Raw genomic sequence first — 16,498 nt, forward strand, 5'->3', positions numbered from 1 at the left:
TATTTGGATGAACCATCTGCAGTATGTTTTATGAACCACACATCCACTTCACATTAAATGCTAGACTGGATTTTATTTCCGCACAGCTTGCTGAAATGAAGAAAAGGGTAGAGCAGGATGCTGGGTGTCTGGAAACAGCTGAGGAGGGAAAGAAGAAGGTCCAAAGGGACCTGGAGATGACAAACCAGCGTCTGGAGGAGAAATGTGCTGCCTTTGAGAAGTTGGACAAGACAAAGACACGTCTCCAGCAAGAGTTGGACGACATGATATTAGACCAGGACCACCTCCGACAGACCGTCACCAACCTGGAGAAGAAACAGAAGAAGTTTGACCAGGTTGGCCAATGAGTATTTGCAGATGCTTTAGAAACAGTTTATTAATTAATTAATCTTCACAGACATTAAACCTTTCTCTGACTTTCTGTAGATGCTGGCAGAGGAGAAGACCATCTCTGCCCGTTATGCAGAGGAGCGTGACCGAGCTGAAGCTGAGGCCCGTGAGAAGGAGACCAAGGCTTTGGCTCTAACTCGGGAGCTGGAATCTCTGATGGACATCAAGGAAGAACTGGACCGCAACAACAAACTGCTCCGGGCTGAAATGGAAGACCTGGTATCCTCTAAAGATGACGTTGGCAAGAATGTAAGTCTAGAAAATATATTTTTAGAAGCGTGTTTGTTCCTTTGCTGTCTGCATGTTGTTCTCACACTCTTCTCTCGTCTGCAGGTCCACGAGCTGGAGAAGTCCAAACGTACTCTGGAGCAGCAGCTGGAGGAGATGAAGACTCAGCTGGAGGAGCTGGAGGATGAGCTGCAGGCCACAGAGGACGCCAAGCTGCGTCTGGAGGTCAACATGCAGGCCATGAAGGCCCAGTATGAGAGAGACCTGGCAGGACGTGATGAGATGGGAGAGGAGAAGAAAAGGGCTCTGGTTAAACAGGTACAAATAGAAACTGATCTGAGTCTTACTTACACTAAATGTTTTCTTTTTGGGGGGAAATTAGCTCTCACTGGATCAGACAATGACTCATAACATTGTAAGTCATGGACACAGGTCTGACAGTGAGTGAAATATGAAAATGCATGGGCTGCTGCCATTTCAGATTTATTCCTAAATGCCATTTTTTCCTTGGACATAAACACTACTAAGAAGGTGTAAGCATCCAGGTGCAGATTTGGATGTGAAATGAATGTATGTGTCCTTCAGGTGCGGGAAATGGAGATGGAGCTGGAGGATGAAAGGAAGCAGCGTTCTGCAGCCGTGGCCTCACGCAAGAAGCTGGAGCTGGACCTGAAGGAGCTGGAGGCCGGCATCGACATGGCCAACAAGAACCGTGACGAGGCTCTGAAACAGCTCAAAAAAGTCCAAGTGAGTGCAACAAAAAATGATTTAATACTAAACAGGAAGTTTCCCTCCAGTTTCCTCAATTTTCCCATTTTTCTGTCCTCAGGCCCAGATGAAGGATCTCATCCGGGAGCTGGACGATACTCGCATGTCCCGAGAAGAGATCCTCTCCCAGAGCAAGGAGACTGAGAAGAAGCTGAAGGGCATGGAGGCCGACATGATCCAGATGCAGGAGGTTGGCATGTGCACCTTGTGTTTTTACCTTTCTATTCTGTTCTCCCCTACTTCTGTTGCTCACTTACGAACATTTTTTCTCATTCATTGCTGTGCAGGAGCTGGCGGCTGCAGAGCGAGTCAAGAGACAGGCCCAGCAGGAGAGAGATGAACTGCAGGATGAGATAAATAACCAGGCTGCCAAGAAGTAAGAGCTCTCAGGTTCCAGTACAATGACCGAACTCTCAGTTGTGTGCATCATGTGTCTGTAGTTGATATCCTTCCGTGCATCCTTTAATCTCTGCTCTCCCTCCCACCTTTCCTCTTTCCTCAGTGCTCAGGTTGCAGAGGAGAGGAGACGGCTGGAGGCTCGTATCGCTCAGCTGGAGGAAGAGTTGGAGGAGGAGCAGTGCAATACTGAGCTGACCAATGACAGGCTGAAGAAAGCGATGCTGCAGGTTCGTAGCTAAACATTTTGTGAGGGATTTAAGGCTGAGCCATCACCATGTTGAGGAATTACGAAAACACTGATTGCTAGATTTGGATGAAAATTGTTAGATTTCAAGCTGTTGTATATACGTGCACACTTCTAAACATGCAGGTTTAGAACAAAGGTTAGGTGCTGTATGTGGTCCAGATTTGGAATGAAGATAGGGTTGTAAATAGACTAATAGACTAATTCCTGGGTAGGTTTTCTGTGGGTCAGATGAGGAAGAATCTGGGTACCAATGACATCACAATGTGAGGAATACCCTCCTTCAACAGTGTTCATTTTTGACATTTTGGTCAATATTTGTGCAAGACTTCTGTCACTGAAATAGGAAATGCTCTTAAGATTCATTTTACATTGAATTTTTTGCACAAAATAATTTTTTAATGTTGAATATAATCTTTTTAATTGTCCCCTTATTACTAATTACAAAACTAATTAGCCAACATGTTCAGTTAGTTCAGCAGATAACACTAAACCATATAACCACTGTATGATAATACAGTTTTTTCATACATTGGTGAAAAAAAGTTTATATTATCAAGAAATATTTGTGGAAAAATCTTTTTTGTGTTTCAAAAGGTGTGGCTGCATTAGACAGACACAAGCAAACACAAATGATGCTTTTTTAAAAAATTGTTTACAAGAAAAACTGACAAAACTAAATTCTACCAAAAAAGACCCAATACTGAAAATTTCTTATTTTTATGGAACCAATCAATTTTAAGTTTTTAATGGCTGCTGTTTTAGGATTTGTTTAGTATTATGGCTGTGATTGTACTAAAATAAATTGCACTTGAAGACCAAAGAGTGATTCTTAATGCAATATGCATGCAAAGGGTGTCCAAAAACTTTTTTCCACCACTGTATTTACCAGAGTCGTAGTCAAATGTTCAACACTGACAAGTCTGTGTCACACTTTTGTTCAGACTGACCAGATGAACGTGGAGCTGACTGCAGAGCGCAGCACCTGCCAGCGTGTCGAGGGCGCTCGCTCCCAGCTGGAGCGCCAGAACAAGGAGCTGAAACTGAAACTGCAGGAGCTCGAGGGAACAATCAAGTCCAAGTACAAGGCCAACATGTCCGCCCTGGAGGCAAAGATCGCTCAGCTGGAGGAGCAGCTGGACATGGAGACCAGGTCAGAAATATGGAAATGAGACATCACCCAACAGAAATTTCACATTTACTGTTTGTTGTAGTCACCTCAGAGGTGTTCTATAAATGTACAAATCAGCTGTATTAACTTTCTTAAAGGTATCACTTAAAGTCTCATGATGCACCTGTTTCAACAAGAGCAGAAATGTGCCACTTTTTGCTCCTTTACTGTTTTTAATCGCGCTGCCCTGATTTGAAGGTTTCTGTCACTAGTTAACTTTTAGATTACCCTTTTATGTAACACAATGTGCTGCTCTGCATTTCTGTAGATGATGAACTACAGAACCAGTTTGAAGTTGTTGAAATCAGCCTCACCTGGACAGACTGCAACAGCTGTTTGCTCATTAAAGCCCATCCACATATAAAACAATTCACCAAATCCCTTTGCAGCTGACTGTCAGCCACATTACATGTTATTTTGACAGTGTATTTTCATGGGTGATGTGCAACACAAGAACACCCACAGTGGACATTTCTGTACATTGTATTTTACTTTCAGTATTTAATGTATATTTTGCTCATGTTTCTTTGGTACTTTAGCCTGAATGATATTTCAGTTCAGACCTCTATTTGAAATGCTGTATTATTCTGAAGCATTGCTGATTTTGATGGATTTGGAAACTTGCTAAACCACCAGAGTTTAACTAGTTGTTTTTGTGGTTCAGAGAGAGGCAGGCTGCCACCAAGCTCGTGAGACGCACCGAGAAGAAACTGAAGGAATTCATCCTGCAGGTGGATGACGAGAGGCGCAACACAGAGCAGTACAAGGACCAGGTCAGAGGTTTTCCTTCTCCACTGTTTGTCCCATATTTGTCACTCAAAGCCAAAATAGGCTTTGATGTTCAAAGTGGTGATTTCTGAACAACATGAGATAAAATATCAGGTGGTTTCTCAGCAGTATATCATGTATAGCATAAAGATCAGCTTTACATTATGGTACACTACATCCTGCTGGACAAATGTTTTATTTCTTTTTGTGCATCTAACTCCATTCATTTGTATTTTCTTTCAGGTGGACAAATTGAACTCCCGTTTGAAGCAGCTGAAGCGTCAGCTGGAGGAGGCTGAGGAGGAGGCCCAGAGAGCCAACGCCAACCGAAGAAAACTGCAAAGGGAGCTGGAGGACGCCACGGAGTCAGCAGAAGTCATGAACCGTGAAGTCACCACCCTCAAGAACAAGCTCAGGTGGGAAAATGACTGTAATGTAACAAAGGTTTTTATCTACATAAATGTAACTCATGAAGTGGCATCACATTATTTTAAGAAGTGCATACTAACTAACTAACTTTTCTGTTCCAGGCGTGGCGACCTTCCCTTCACTGTGCGCCGCACTGTTACCCGCACCGGCATCGAAAGTGACGATGAGAGCGAGCCCAAAACCGAGGCCCCTGAGCCGAAGCCTGAATGAACGGTGCCGCTCGACTCCTTAGAACTGCATCCGAAACAGACAGACCCAAACACACATATGAGCACACATGACTGTAACTCCAACGGAGAGGAACACAAACATGAGAATGTTGTCCAGACTAGAGACAGGGATTCAGCTCTTTCCTTCAAGTTTAGTCCTGCAACAGTCTGATCTCCTGAACAGTGACAATCTATGCATCCTTAACACACTTTTACACATATAGAAGCCAGTAAACTCGGACAATCGCCATGCTGACAAACACTCACAATATTTTTGGGCCAAATTTTTCTTTTGCGTCATTTTTCATTCTCTGGGAAAAGTTTAAAAAAAAAAAAAAAAGCAAAAAAAAAGAACATATTTTTTATAAAGCAACATTCCACTTATAATAGTCCTAATTTAGGATCTATTTTTCTAATTGAAGAAAAAGAAAGAAGTAAACTTAAATGAAGACAGATTACTGGAAGGTGACCAAAGTAATATCTCAATCTATAGACTTGTATTTTATGCAGACGTTTTTATAATGGTTAAAAATGGAAGTGCTTCATGTTTATTATTCTCGCGCTCTCGCCTCAGTTTATAAAGACGGTTTATATGCTGAAATGTATTCTATCACTTTCGCTGCAGTTAGCACTTGTGACTATGCTTTTGGGCTTAAATATTTGTTACATTTCATGTGGAAGCTAAATTGGAGGCAGATGTCAAGTAACAATTGGAGAGTCATTGACAAACTGAAGGCATTTGATTGTGACTGTGCGGAAATTTCTTAATTTTGCACTGAGATGAAAAAAAACACTTTAGCCTAGATATAATAAACCACTGCATCTGTGTGTTTTATTAAAACCGGTGACAGACGTTTTGGAAAGAAAGTGCACGTGCTCATTCAGTACGTGCACACACTGCCAACACACGGTAAAGACCTTTAAATGCAGCTGAAACCTACAGGGCAGGGGTGTTAGCTTTTTTCTGGACATGCATTGATTTTTATGTTTGTCGCTATCAGTGTTTTTGTTAAAGTTTAAATGGGGTGGTGGGGTCGTTTTTTTTACTCACAGCACACACTGTATTCTCAAGGCACAGCTTGTTGAGAGAGCCGAGGTTGTCACGAACCAAAGGTGGATTTAGGAGGCATCAAAGTAACCTGTGGTCACTCAACTCTGACGGGCCTGCAGGGCTCCGTACGGTTCTATAGAGATACAAGCTGTTTGTGTGGACGGTGTGAACCCTCACAGGCTGTGCCCAGGGTCGGCTTTTGGCTCACACTGCTGGAAAGTGAGAGGAACGTGTTGTTACTTAAGAATAACAGCTCACGGTTAAAAGGACCACATCTTTCGCACTTAAAGGAAATCCAAAAAAAAATACTGCATCTCAATTATTTTGTAATGTTTGTCTGTCTGCACCTCTGGAATGGAAATCATGTTGTGAATTATTGGTATTATTGCAATTAAAGATGCTTTCTAAACTGCTAACGTGGTCGCCTGATGTGTCTTTGTAATGATGTTTGTTTGTTCGTGTTAAACGTGAGACTAGAGGGGTTCTTGGGAGGAGGGTACGGTCTGGTTTGAAGTTCAAAATGTGACCACAGTTGTTGTTGATGAAATGGTGAATAATCCCCAGCAGAGGGCAGTCAGGGTTCTCCAGAAGCAGGAGCAAGTTAGAACCGGTTCTACCACTAGAGTTACAGTAAACAAGGATGGACACGTTTGGGTGAGAGCTTTGTTTTTGTAGTAGATTCTTCTTTTGCGTTTCTTTTATCACATTCTTCAACTGAACACTTGGAGAGAATGAAAACATTAAAATTCTGTTATAAATATACAGTCAGTATTGGAGGGTTAGATACACAAATAATGGTCTTTATTATTTTCTGGTGCATATACTTGAATATTTTAATCTTTCCATTTAATGCTACTTCATTCTTTTACTTCATAAAAGTAGAAAGGGGGCTGTTGTACTTTACACTCCACTGTATTCTGCAAGTTACATTTCATTAATGTTTATATTATTTCTATTTTTTCTTGCAAAACATAGAATATGACAGTATAGGGTTTCTAAATTAATTTAGTAACTGTTATATATGGGAATATGACTCCCCAAATTCTTGATACCAATGCCAAATTTTGATTTTGTGTGAGTTGTCCAAAATGTCTTCCAAAATCTTTCAGACAAACAGTCCTTACAATTACTAACAATCTTTCTGCAGGTCTTCACTTGGATTTTGTCCCTCTCTGATGATCTCCAGGTGTTTGAGGTTCCTTCCATCACTCTGCTCTCCAATTTCTTCCACAGATTCTCGATGGATTCAGATCTGGACTCTTGCTGGGCTGCTCCAACACCTTGATATTGTTCTCTTTTAACCATTTCTTGATGATGTACAAGATTGTAGAAATTATCGGAAGCATTTGGAAAAGGGATAGATACAGCAGTTTCTTATGATTAATTAAATACATTTCAAGTGATATGACAAATTGTATACTTTTTAGTTAAAAACAAATGTAGAAATTGTTCAAATTAACATCTCAAACACAATATCTTATCATCTTTTGTCATTTCTTGTGATTTCTTACGTAATTTCCATCCTGAAGATAACTTTTGGTCAAATACGAATTCATCATAGATCAAAATTTGGCATAAATATTTTCGCCTGGACTCTGAAGGAGGTGTGGACTATTTCATGGGTCAATGCTGCTGGACCAATCAGAATGCAGCAGCCCCACAGTAGGCGTGGCTTAGGCGTAGTTACAACACAGCGTCATCAAACAGGAACCGGCCGGTTTTATCTCAATGACCGCCGGTCCGTCGGTGTTATTTCACGGAGCTCTTCTTCTGTCGACCGGGGCTCAGCTTTTTCTCTGTCCTCTGGTTGTTGCAGGCGGTAGAAGGATTTCTCCGACACTTTACTTGGCTGCTGTTATTTCTCGGCCTCTCCGAAGGACAAAAAAGCTTCACTGCGGCAAAATAATAAGGTGCGTCAGAGGAACAAACTGCCATTTTCAAAGCTACGTTTTTAAACAACCAGAGCATCTCTGTATAAGTTTTGTCTTCTCCTCATCCTTTCCTTCATCTGCTTTTAATTGTTTTGAAATAAGAAAAGTGGAACAATTAAGCTAGCAGCTAATTAGTGGCTTCAAACTTCTGTCTGAATCAATCTCCCCACACTGAGAAGATTTTAAGTTTTTTTTAATGTTCCTATATAGATTCATATTTCCGGCAGCAAATGTGAATATCAAAATAAAAGCTCAAGTTTATTTAGATATAACAATTTTATGTGTATATATATATATATATATATATAAATATATATATATATATATATATATATATATATATATATATATATATATATATATATTAGTATAATACAGCAAGATTTTTTCAGAGTGTATAACCTTTCATGTTAGTGTTACTAACCTGCCTATTTGTTATTTTATGTTATATGTAAGCTGCTGAACACTTGAATTTCTCTCGGGATTAATACAGTATCTATCTATCTATCTATCTATCTATCTATCTATCTATCTATCTATCTATCTATCTATCTATCTATCTATCTATCTGTCTATCTGTCTATCTGTCTATCTATGAAGTGAAAGAAGTGTAACTAACCCAAAACAAAAATCCTGGTTTTGCTTAAAAAACAAAAAAAGTCACATTTCTTTCTCTACATGATCCTTCATTCAGTTGCAGAAATCTTTGGTACCTTATTTTCCTCCAATAAAATACCAATAAGCATCTACATTGTTGTGTACCACAAAAAAGCAGATTTGAGATATTATTTTCAGAATAATAGAATATAAATGTTTAGATACAGTACAGAAGCATGGTCCATCTGTACACCACGTGTTGGTAATATTCTCTACTGCTGTTCAACACTAAACTCAACATCAGTCTGACTTCTAACTGTTCTGTTGCTCAGCATCAGGGGAAAACTCTGTTCGACTATATTCACACCACAGCTGATCAATCAGTTTCATAAGTTTGGTGTTTTGTCCACATTTTGTAATGAAAGATTTGAAAATGTTATAATTATCTTCATTTCAGGTGAAAAGTAGTTCAAAGAATCACACTAGAATAGTCAAATTTATTTCCAAAGCACATTTAAAAGGGAAGAAGCGCTGCACAGAAAATTACACACAAAATTGCTCAAATATTCTGAATAAAACAACACAATAATATATAAAGATGGGGTGTCAGGCTCCACTTAAATGAATAGAGGAACGTCTCAAGCAGCGTTTTGAAAGTTTCTGAGCAGTTCTCGCATAAAAAAAGGAAACTTTTAGATTAGGAGCAACTACTGCAAAGACTCAACCAATTCTGTTTTTGAGCCTGAAGTTAATGCAAAAAAAAAAAAAAAAAATCCAAAAAATAGAACAGGATAAAAACTTTTTCATCATTTTGTTCAGCAAAATGAAATAATTTGATAAAATACTTGAAGAAAGACATAACTAATTGACAAGGTGTAAGATCAGCATCTAAAATAAAATATAGAATACTGAAATGCTAAGACTACTAAGAGTTGCCAAAAGCCACTGAAAATATGTATGTCTTCAGATTTTTCTTAAAAATGCCATTTTGTGGAACATTTAGAGTGAATTTAACAGCGGCTGTTTAGTGATTTCAGAGGAGGTAGATTCAGGACAGAGAAGTTCTGACATGTACTCAGGTCTCGAATCATATAATATTAACTTTATAAACAAAAGAACTTTAAAATCATGTCTGTGTTTATCAGGTAGTTAGTGCAAGGATGCTCATTCAGGATTACAGCTCTACTAGTTGGGAATCTTGCAGCAGCTGCAGATGAAACTGAGAGGACCAGCCGCTACCAGGAACTTAGATTTACAGTAATCCAGCATTGAGGAAATGAACATGGAGGTCACAGTTTATCCGTCATTCTGAAAGTGGATGGATTTCAGTTTGACAGTCGTCCTCAGCTGAAAGCAGCAGCCTTTCACCAGAGTTTATCTGTCTGGTAAATGTCAGTGCTGAGCCAGACATTCCTGTCATGGACATGACCGTTTGCTGTCAGTGACTCTTATTTAAGTTATTTTTTCTGTCTCTTGTCATTTTGTGTCTTTATATGGTAATTATCTGTCTCACGGAGTCATTTAGTGTTTTTCTCTGGTCATTTTGTGTCATTATGTCATTTTTTTGTCATTTTGTGTGTTCTTGTGGTGAAGTTGTGTCTTTTGTGGTTTTGTGTGTTTTTGTGCTCATTTTGCTTCTTTTTTGGTCATTTTCAGACTTTTGTGGGCATTTTAGGTCTTTTTGTGATCATTTGGTGTATTTTTGTGGCCATTTTGTGTGTCTCTGTGGTCATTTTGCAAGTTTTTGTAGTTATTTTGTGTGTCTCATCATTTTGTATCTTTATATGATAATTATGTGTCTCATTGAGTCATTTGTGTGTTTTTTCTGTGGTCATTTTGTGTCTTTTTGAGCATTTTTTGGTCATTTTTGATCATTATCAGTCTGTTTATGGTCGTTTTGTCTCTTTTTTTCTGATAATTTTCTGTGTCATTGAGTCATTTTGTGTTTTTCTGCGGTCATTTGTGTTATTTTAAAACACAGAATAACAAATTGTATCTGTGTCCGAGAAATCACTTTCAACCAAGTCACCATTACAAAGATAAGACTGCAAAAGTAAAACACATGATTTTTCTAGATCCATCCTGACTTACACAGTGCTTCAGTGTATTGCATATCCACAGTCATGTGAAACACATGCACCAGATCCATCCTAATGTGCAACACAGTGATCTTCACTTAGTTAATGAGTAGCTGTGTGTTGTCTTGGGTGGTCGCAATTAGGAAACACAGCGATAGTCAGGTGATCTGTACATTTAGTCAGGGCAGCCTCATCATTTGCACGAGATAATCAATAGAAAAGACTGACTCATGACTGAAAGGCCAGCTGGTAACTTCTTGTTTTCCTCTTTTAAGGTGCAAACATTTCAAAGGGCAAACCAGGAGCCTGAAAGATTCAGAAGAGGAAGCAAAGTGGAGGAAAACTTAATCATCATTCTGAAGAACTATGGAGCTGTCACTGGTGAGTTTTATAGTGGGAACAGTTAAGTTAACTGTCGGTCAGGGCGTCCTGTCTGGCTGATATCGCTCTGATATACTGACTGTAATTTTAACCTCCCTTTTGTGACCGTAGTCCAGAGGCTGCACATTCAGGACAAAAGTGAAGAAGTGCAGGATCATTAAGTTTAGGGAGCAAACTCTGTTGTTATATAACAAGTGAATTATTCAGGGAGATTAAACATTGCAGACTTTACAAGATTTTGTCAGTTATGTTCCGTCTATGCAGATTGCTGAAAGCTTTTTGTCTCAGCCAACACACCTGTAAAAGTAGGTTGAAACTGGGCAGCAAAAGTTTTCCTCAATGTAAAAAATATGTTTGATCTGAAAGTAACTTTATTGTAAAATACAGCTATGTTGCTGAGAAAATAACTGGTTAACCCACTGAAACAATCTTGGAATGATTGTAATTTTAGGACATTGAAGCACATCAGGAAGACACGTTTAATGGCTTACCTGTAGCTTTGGACCCTTGGTTGTGTAAAGTAATGGGTTAACCCACTGAAACAAACAGGAAAAAAACGTTTTCAATCATTTTGTTCAACTAAATGAAATAATGCCCACTGAAACAAACAGGAAAAAAACTTTTTAAATCATCAGCAATCAGCAATGGGGGAATGATTGTAATTTTAGGGCATTGAAACACATCAGGAAGATGCGTTTAATGACCTACCTATAGCTTTGGACCCTTGGTTGTTTGAAGTTTTGAAGAACATAAGAACTTAACTTAATCTTTGTAGAATGTAGTCATGTAATGGCAACTATAGATTTAAGGAGTGCACATTTTCTCAGCATTCTATCACTAATAAAGCTTTGTTGTCTGCTAAGGAGGTGTCTGTTGTTAGCATGCAACGTTATAGCAGTAAATCAAGTGTTTGTGTGATGTAAAATTACTACTGCTGTGATGTGGTGTAGACATTATCTCTGGGTGACTCGAGGCTTTTTCAATAAATAGATAAAACATAAATAAATATTAAGGATGTCAGATAATATCGACCCGATATTAGCATAAAAATGTAATATCGGTCAATATCGTTATTTTTATTTTTTTTTTTTTACCTATCATGAAAACCAATAACATAATGTCTGGATTTTACCGACAGTTTTCAAAATTGTACAGTACAATTTAGCAGTTTAGCCACACTGTAATAGACTCATAGAGGGAGGGAGAGCGTGAACTGTTGTTTGAGACAATTTAAAAAGAATTGGCATTTTTTCCATAACTTAAGTTGAAGTAGATTTCTTATTTGCACAGACAATATTTACATTTGGAAAGCCTTGTTGCATTTGAGAATGCATCCAGTGGGGCATCACAATAAAGTTAGTCATGATGTGTTAATGCCACGACAGGAGATATGTGATGCAGCCCATATATATCAGTATCGGTTGATAACCGAATCGGAAATTGAGAGTTGGACAATATCGGCATATCGGTTATTGGCAAAAAGCCAATACTGGACATCCCTAATAAATATTCAAACAGACACAGTGGTGTCTGGCTTGTAGCTGTGCATTAGAGAGACAGAAAAATGCACTATATAGAGATGTTGAGGAAAGTGTAGTTTGAGCACAGAGGATTCAGATCTGAAGCTTGTAGAAATGTAACTAAAATCTATCATTTGCCTCCCCAATCTGCGTCACCCCTCAGGCTCACCCGGCCATCAAAGCCTTCATGTGTGGCTCCTTCAGCGGGACCTGCTCCACGCTACTGTTCCAGCCTCTCGACCTGATCAAGACCCGTCTGCAGACGCTGCAGAGCGGCGTGCAGCCCGGGTGAGTCACTTACAGTCATGCACAGTTATCACTGCTACTAGCTCGCGACATTGTGACCTCCAAAAGCTGCTTTATTGACGGGAGAACACAAAACAGCAAAACCTTGTGTCACACATGCAATATTTACTGCTGATCGTCTGTATGTCAACTCATCTGAATGTTCCTTTCACAGTTCAGGCAGAGTGGGGATGATGTCGGTGCTCCTCAGCGTCGTTCGGACAGAGAGGCTGCTGGGACTGTGGAAAGGAGTTTCACCGGTTAGAGCATCTTCGTATTCCTCATAACAGAATCCAAGCATTTCCCATTTTACATGAAAATGGATCTAAATTTCTGAAATGCATCTGAAAACGTGCTCTCTCTCCTCCATCTGCTCCTCCAGTCCTTCGCTCGCACCATCCCAGGAGTGGGCATCTACTTCAGCACCTACTACTCTGTGAAGCAGCACTTCTTCCAGGACAGCAGCCAGGGGGCCATGGAGGCCGTGCTGCTGGGAGGAGGAGCCCGGATGGTGGCGGGGGTCGTGATGCTGCCGGTTACTGTCATCAAGACACGCTTTGAAGTAAGCAGAAGTAATCAGCTGTATCTACAAACTGACATGAGTCAATATGTAGATCCATCCATCCATTGTCTATACAGCACCGAATCCTCTGTAGGGTCACAGAGGGGCTGGAGTCTATCCTAGATGACTTAGAGCGAAGGCAGTCTATTACAGGGCTACATATAGAGTCAAACAATCACACTTAGAGACAATTTAGGATCACCAATTAACCTCAGCATGTCATTGGACTGTGGGAGGAACCCAGAGAACCTGGAGAAAATCCACACATGCACAGGGAGAACATGCAAACTCCATGCAGAAAGATCCCGGGAATCTTCTAGCTGCAAGGCAGCAGTGCTAACCACCGAGCCACTGTGCGGCCTTATCTAGATGTACTTTTTTTCAAAATAATTCCTATATTACTTCAGTCGTTCCTCGTCATTCAGGCTGTACAACTAATCGCTTAAAATCAAAATCACATCATGTCAGTGGTTTCACAAAGTCATGCCGTCCTCCTTGTGGCAGTCACACTTTTGCTGGTGTCTTATCTGGCAATGTTCCATCACATATTTGAAATCTATTACCCAATGAGTGTTAAACTAAAACGTACTTTTAAAAATACATATTGCAAATCAAATCAAAGTATTTCTCAAGAAAGAAATAGAAGACGTAACCCTGGTTGAGAAACACAAACTTAAACATATCAGCCACAATTTAACGGTTTATTATTATTATTATTATTAGTAGTAGTAGTAGTAGTAGTAGTAGTATTAATAAACACTGTTATCTGCCAGTGGATCCATTACTGATGTACTGGAAACCCAGAAAACAAACCACAGAACTTCGGTGTGGAATTCTTTTATTAGAATTGCAAAATGTATGTTTTACATGGCAGAAATTGGTGTGATCATGCTTCTATGATTTTATGAAATTTTAAAGTTATTTTAAAAACAATAGCAGCATTGTCAGTATTTCTAGCTCTAAATCAGTAAAGCACCAATCTGTATTCCTAGAAACTTAAAGGTGTATTTACTTTAAGTGATGTCCATTAAACATGCCAGTCCTAATTGAAACTCCATGTAGAGACGTTTCACTGACAGCTGTTCGTTTGTATGATGCCTTGAAAATATTTAGCATTTTCAAACATTCAGGAGTGCCTTGTTGAGTTGTGGAGTGTGGTTCTAGTTTAGTTTTTTTATTTGCGTGTCTTCTGAACTGAGCTCCATGTGTTTGTGCTCCAGTGTGGCAGGTACAGTTATGGGAGTGTAACCGGGGCTCTGCGCAGCGTCTGTCAGACTGAAGGTCCTGCTGCTCTGTTCTCTGGACTCATGGCGACGCTCCTCAGAGACGTTCCTTTCTCTGGGATCTACGTCATGTTCTACAGTCAGACCAAGGCCTCGCTGCCCAAAGGTCAGTAAAAGCTCAGAGGAAGATGCATAAAAGGCTTTTAAACAATCTGTCTAATTGCTTTTAAATGGAACACATTTCCTTCCAGAGATCAGCTCCTCTCCCTCGGCCCCGCTGGCTAACTTCAGCTGTGGGATCCTGGCTGGTGTTCTGGCCTCCCTGATCACTCAGCCGGCCGATGTGGTCAAAACACACGTTCAAGTGAATCCACAGTCCCTGAGGACAGCGGAGGCTATCAGAATCATCTACATGGTAACTGATCTGAATAGTTTTATGCTTTATGATCTCGCTACACTGCGTTTTCATTCATAAATCCTTTGATCAGACGATGGTCATGCTCACATCTGACACCTGTCCTCCTCTCTCTCAGGAACATGGACTCCAGGGCTTCTTCAGGGGGGCAGTTCCTCGGTGTCTGAGGAGGACCCTGATGGCAGCCATGGCGTGGACGGTGTATGAGCAGATGATGGCACACATTGGACTGAAGTCGTGAAAGAACATTGATCAGAAGGAAGGACGAGATTAAAGACTGTGATTAGCGCACTGGAAGGAACTGCTTCAGTGGAGTTGCTCACAGAAGTGCCGAAGGCTTTCTGTGACCTAAAATGTTTCACTGTAACAAGATTCACGGTCCGGTGAGGAAGGAAGTGAGCCACTAAGTTGTCTAAATGACTGACAGGAACATTAGAGGAGAGATGTGGAAGATCTGCTGTCTAAAATGTGTCTTATAGCTGAAGATTGGGGAAGCTTGTGCCATGTAACTCTGATGTTTTCTCTTGCGTTATTTGGAGATTTTCCTCCTTTTAGAAATGCCTCAGTGGGAATTCCAACGTTTCTGCGTCTTGGCTGCTTGGGATTATATTCGGTCAAAAGACTGCAGTGACAGTCCATGATTACTTAAGACTGTGTCCCAGATAAAGCTCAGATTTCTGTCATGCTCTTTAATCTCGGCAGCAGTAGATTAACACCCTTAGCGCTGTCGTTTAGGAGTCTCTGTGCCTTGTAAATAACACAATTCTATTTATATTCTAACAGATTATTTTTTTAAAAAGTAAAATATGTGCTCTCGAATGCTGCCTTAAAACATAATCATCTCATTTTGATGTGTATTTACAGTTGTAAATTTTTTTCAAAGTATTTAACCTTTTTAAAGATGCTTGATGGATTAAAATTGTGTAAAACAAATATGTGTGAGTGTGAATCTTGGTGTTAATTTTAAGCGCACTCATGTCTCCAGAGTAAATGATTCAACAGAAAACTTCACATTAGTGCCTGAAGGCTGGCTGACCTCTGGGTGGGAGTCGCAGTGACACAGCACACTTAATAATCAAGTTTAGCTCACTCATTATCTTTGTTCCACTTCTTTGACCCTCCAGGAACAATATTTTCAATACATCAAATAAAATGGGTTTTTTTTGTGTTCAAATTCCAGTAGCTGAACTGTGTCTCTACATGCAGTTTATCGCTCTTAATTATCTTCCTCTCATTAATCAGAGTGGATATATCACTATGATGACCTGTGAGAGGCAAAACTTGCTGATCCAGTTGTAGAACTATCAGAAGTGAGAGGTTACAAAGACATATTGCAGAGTGTGTTGTCAGAGGGAACATGAGGGCCAAAGACTTATCACAGAGATAAGCAGCGCAGTGGGAGGGGAGCCGTGGCATCAAATAGGAAATAAGGACAAGGAGTGTAAAACTCACAATAAAGTCAGAAAGAGTCTCGTATCAGCTGAAATAGACCAACGATACGTGAAAAACAAGGCAAGCATTGTTCATTTTATTCCACTGCATTTATGTAACAGCTTTAGATACTTTTCTCATTAACATAGCAGACGTTACAAAGTCCCACTGGACCGCAAAAATGTCTATAAGAAATCCTTTATTCCCACTGCAATAACCACCCTGAACAAAATAAAATAAGACACTGAGCATTACATATTTATTCCTTTTTAGCGGCTGCTGTTTCTTTTTCACATTTCTTTTAGACATGTATTTTGTGAGCTTGTGTTTCCGGTGTGTTTTTATGTGTTGTATATTTGCTGTTGGAGCCTGTCAAAGAAGAATTTCTGTCACCGTTTTGGGACAGACAATAAGGTTA

The 16,498-nt window shown here is 39.8% G+C and overlaps 2 protein-coding genes across 3 annotated transcripts in view; both read left to right on the forward strand.

Annotated features, from left to right (window-relative positions):
- LOC111570689 (myosin-9) overlaps window positions 1-6,073 on the forward strand; it is a 36,200-nt gene extending 30,127 nt beyond the window's left edge. For both annotated transcript variants that reach the window (XM_023273586.3, XM_023273587.3), the window contains 11 exons: window positions 87-335; window positions 427-639; window positions 724-936; window positions 1,204-1,365; window positions 1,448-1,576; window positions 1,674-1,762; window positions 1,889-2,012; window positions 2,974-3,182; window positions 3,865-3,973; window positions 4,212-4,384; window positions 4,499-6,073. In XM_023273586.3, coding sequence (XP_023129354.1) covers window positions 87-335; window positions 427-639; window positions 724-936; window positions 1,204-1,365; window positions 1,448-1,576; window positions 1,674-1,762; window positions 1,889-2,012; window positions 2,974-3,182; window positions 3,865-3,973; window positions 4,212-4,384; window positions 4,499-4,607 — 1,779 coding nt within the window. In that variant the 3' untranslated portion in view covers window positions 4,608-6,073. The remainder of the gene's footprint in view (window positions 1-86; window positions 336-426; window positions 640-723; window positions 937-1,203; window positions 1,366-1,447; window positions 1,577-1,673; window positions 1,763-1,888; window positions 2,013-2,973; window positions 3,183-3,864; window positions 3,974-4,211; window positions 4,385-4,498) is intronic.
- Window positions 6,074-6,209: 136 nt separating this feature from the next.
- On the forward strand, window positions 6,210-16,498 carry LOC111570695 (mitochondrial glycine transporter A-like). Its single transcript, XM_023273595.3, has 8 exons — window positions 6,210-7,567; window positions 10,539-10,644; window positions 12,328-12,452; window positions 12,625-12,709; window positions 12,832-13,011; window positions 14,232-14,400; window positions 14,486-14,649; window positions 14,768-16,498. Exons 2-8 carry the CDS (start codon window positions 10,630-10,632, stop codon window positions 14,888-14,890), a joined length of 861 nt encoding a protein of 286 aa, XP_023129363.2. The 5' UTR covers window positions 6,210-7,567; window positions 10,539-10,629; the 3' UTR covers window positions 14,891-16,498.

Source organism: Amphiprion ocellaris, chromosome 19 (assembly GCF_022539595.1).
Source record: "Amphiprion ocellaris isolate individual 3 ecotype Okinawa chromosome 19, ASM2253959v1, whole genome shotgun sequence".
NCBI lineage: Eukaryota > Metazoa > Chordata > Actinopteri > Pomacentridae > Amphiprion > Amphiprion ocellaris.

What these genes read in the sequence shown, in the direction of transcription:
- LOC111570695 (XM_023273595.3), top strand. An exon ending in CAGAGCGGCGTGCAGCCCGG is followed by an intron (nt 12,453 to 12,624) that starts GTGAGTCACTTA and finishes TTCCTTTCACAG; the next exon opens with TTCAGGCAGAGTGGGGATGA. An exon ending in TCATCAAGACACGCTTTGAA is followed by an intron (nt 13,012 to 14,231) that starts GTAAGCAGAAGT and finishes TTTGTGCTCCAG; the next exon opens with TGTGGCAGGTACAGTTATGG.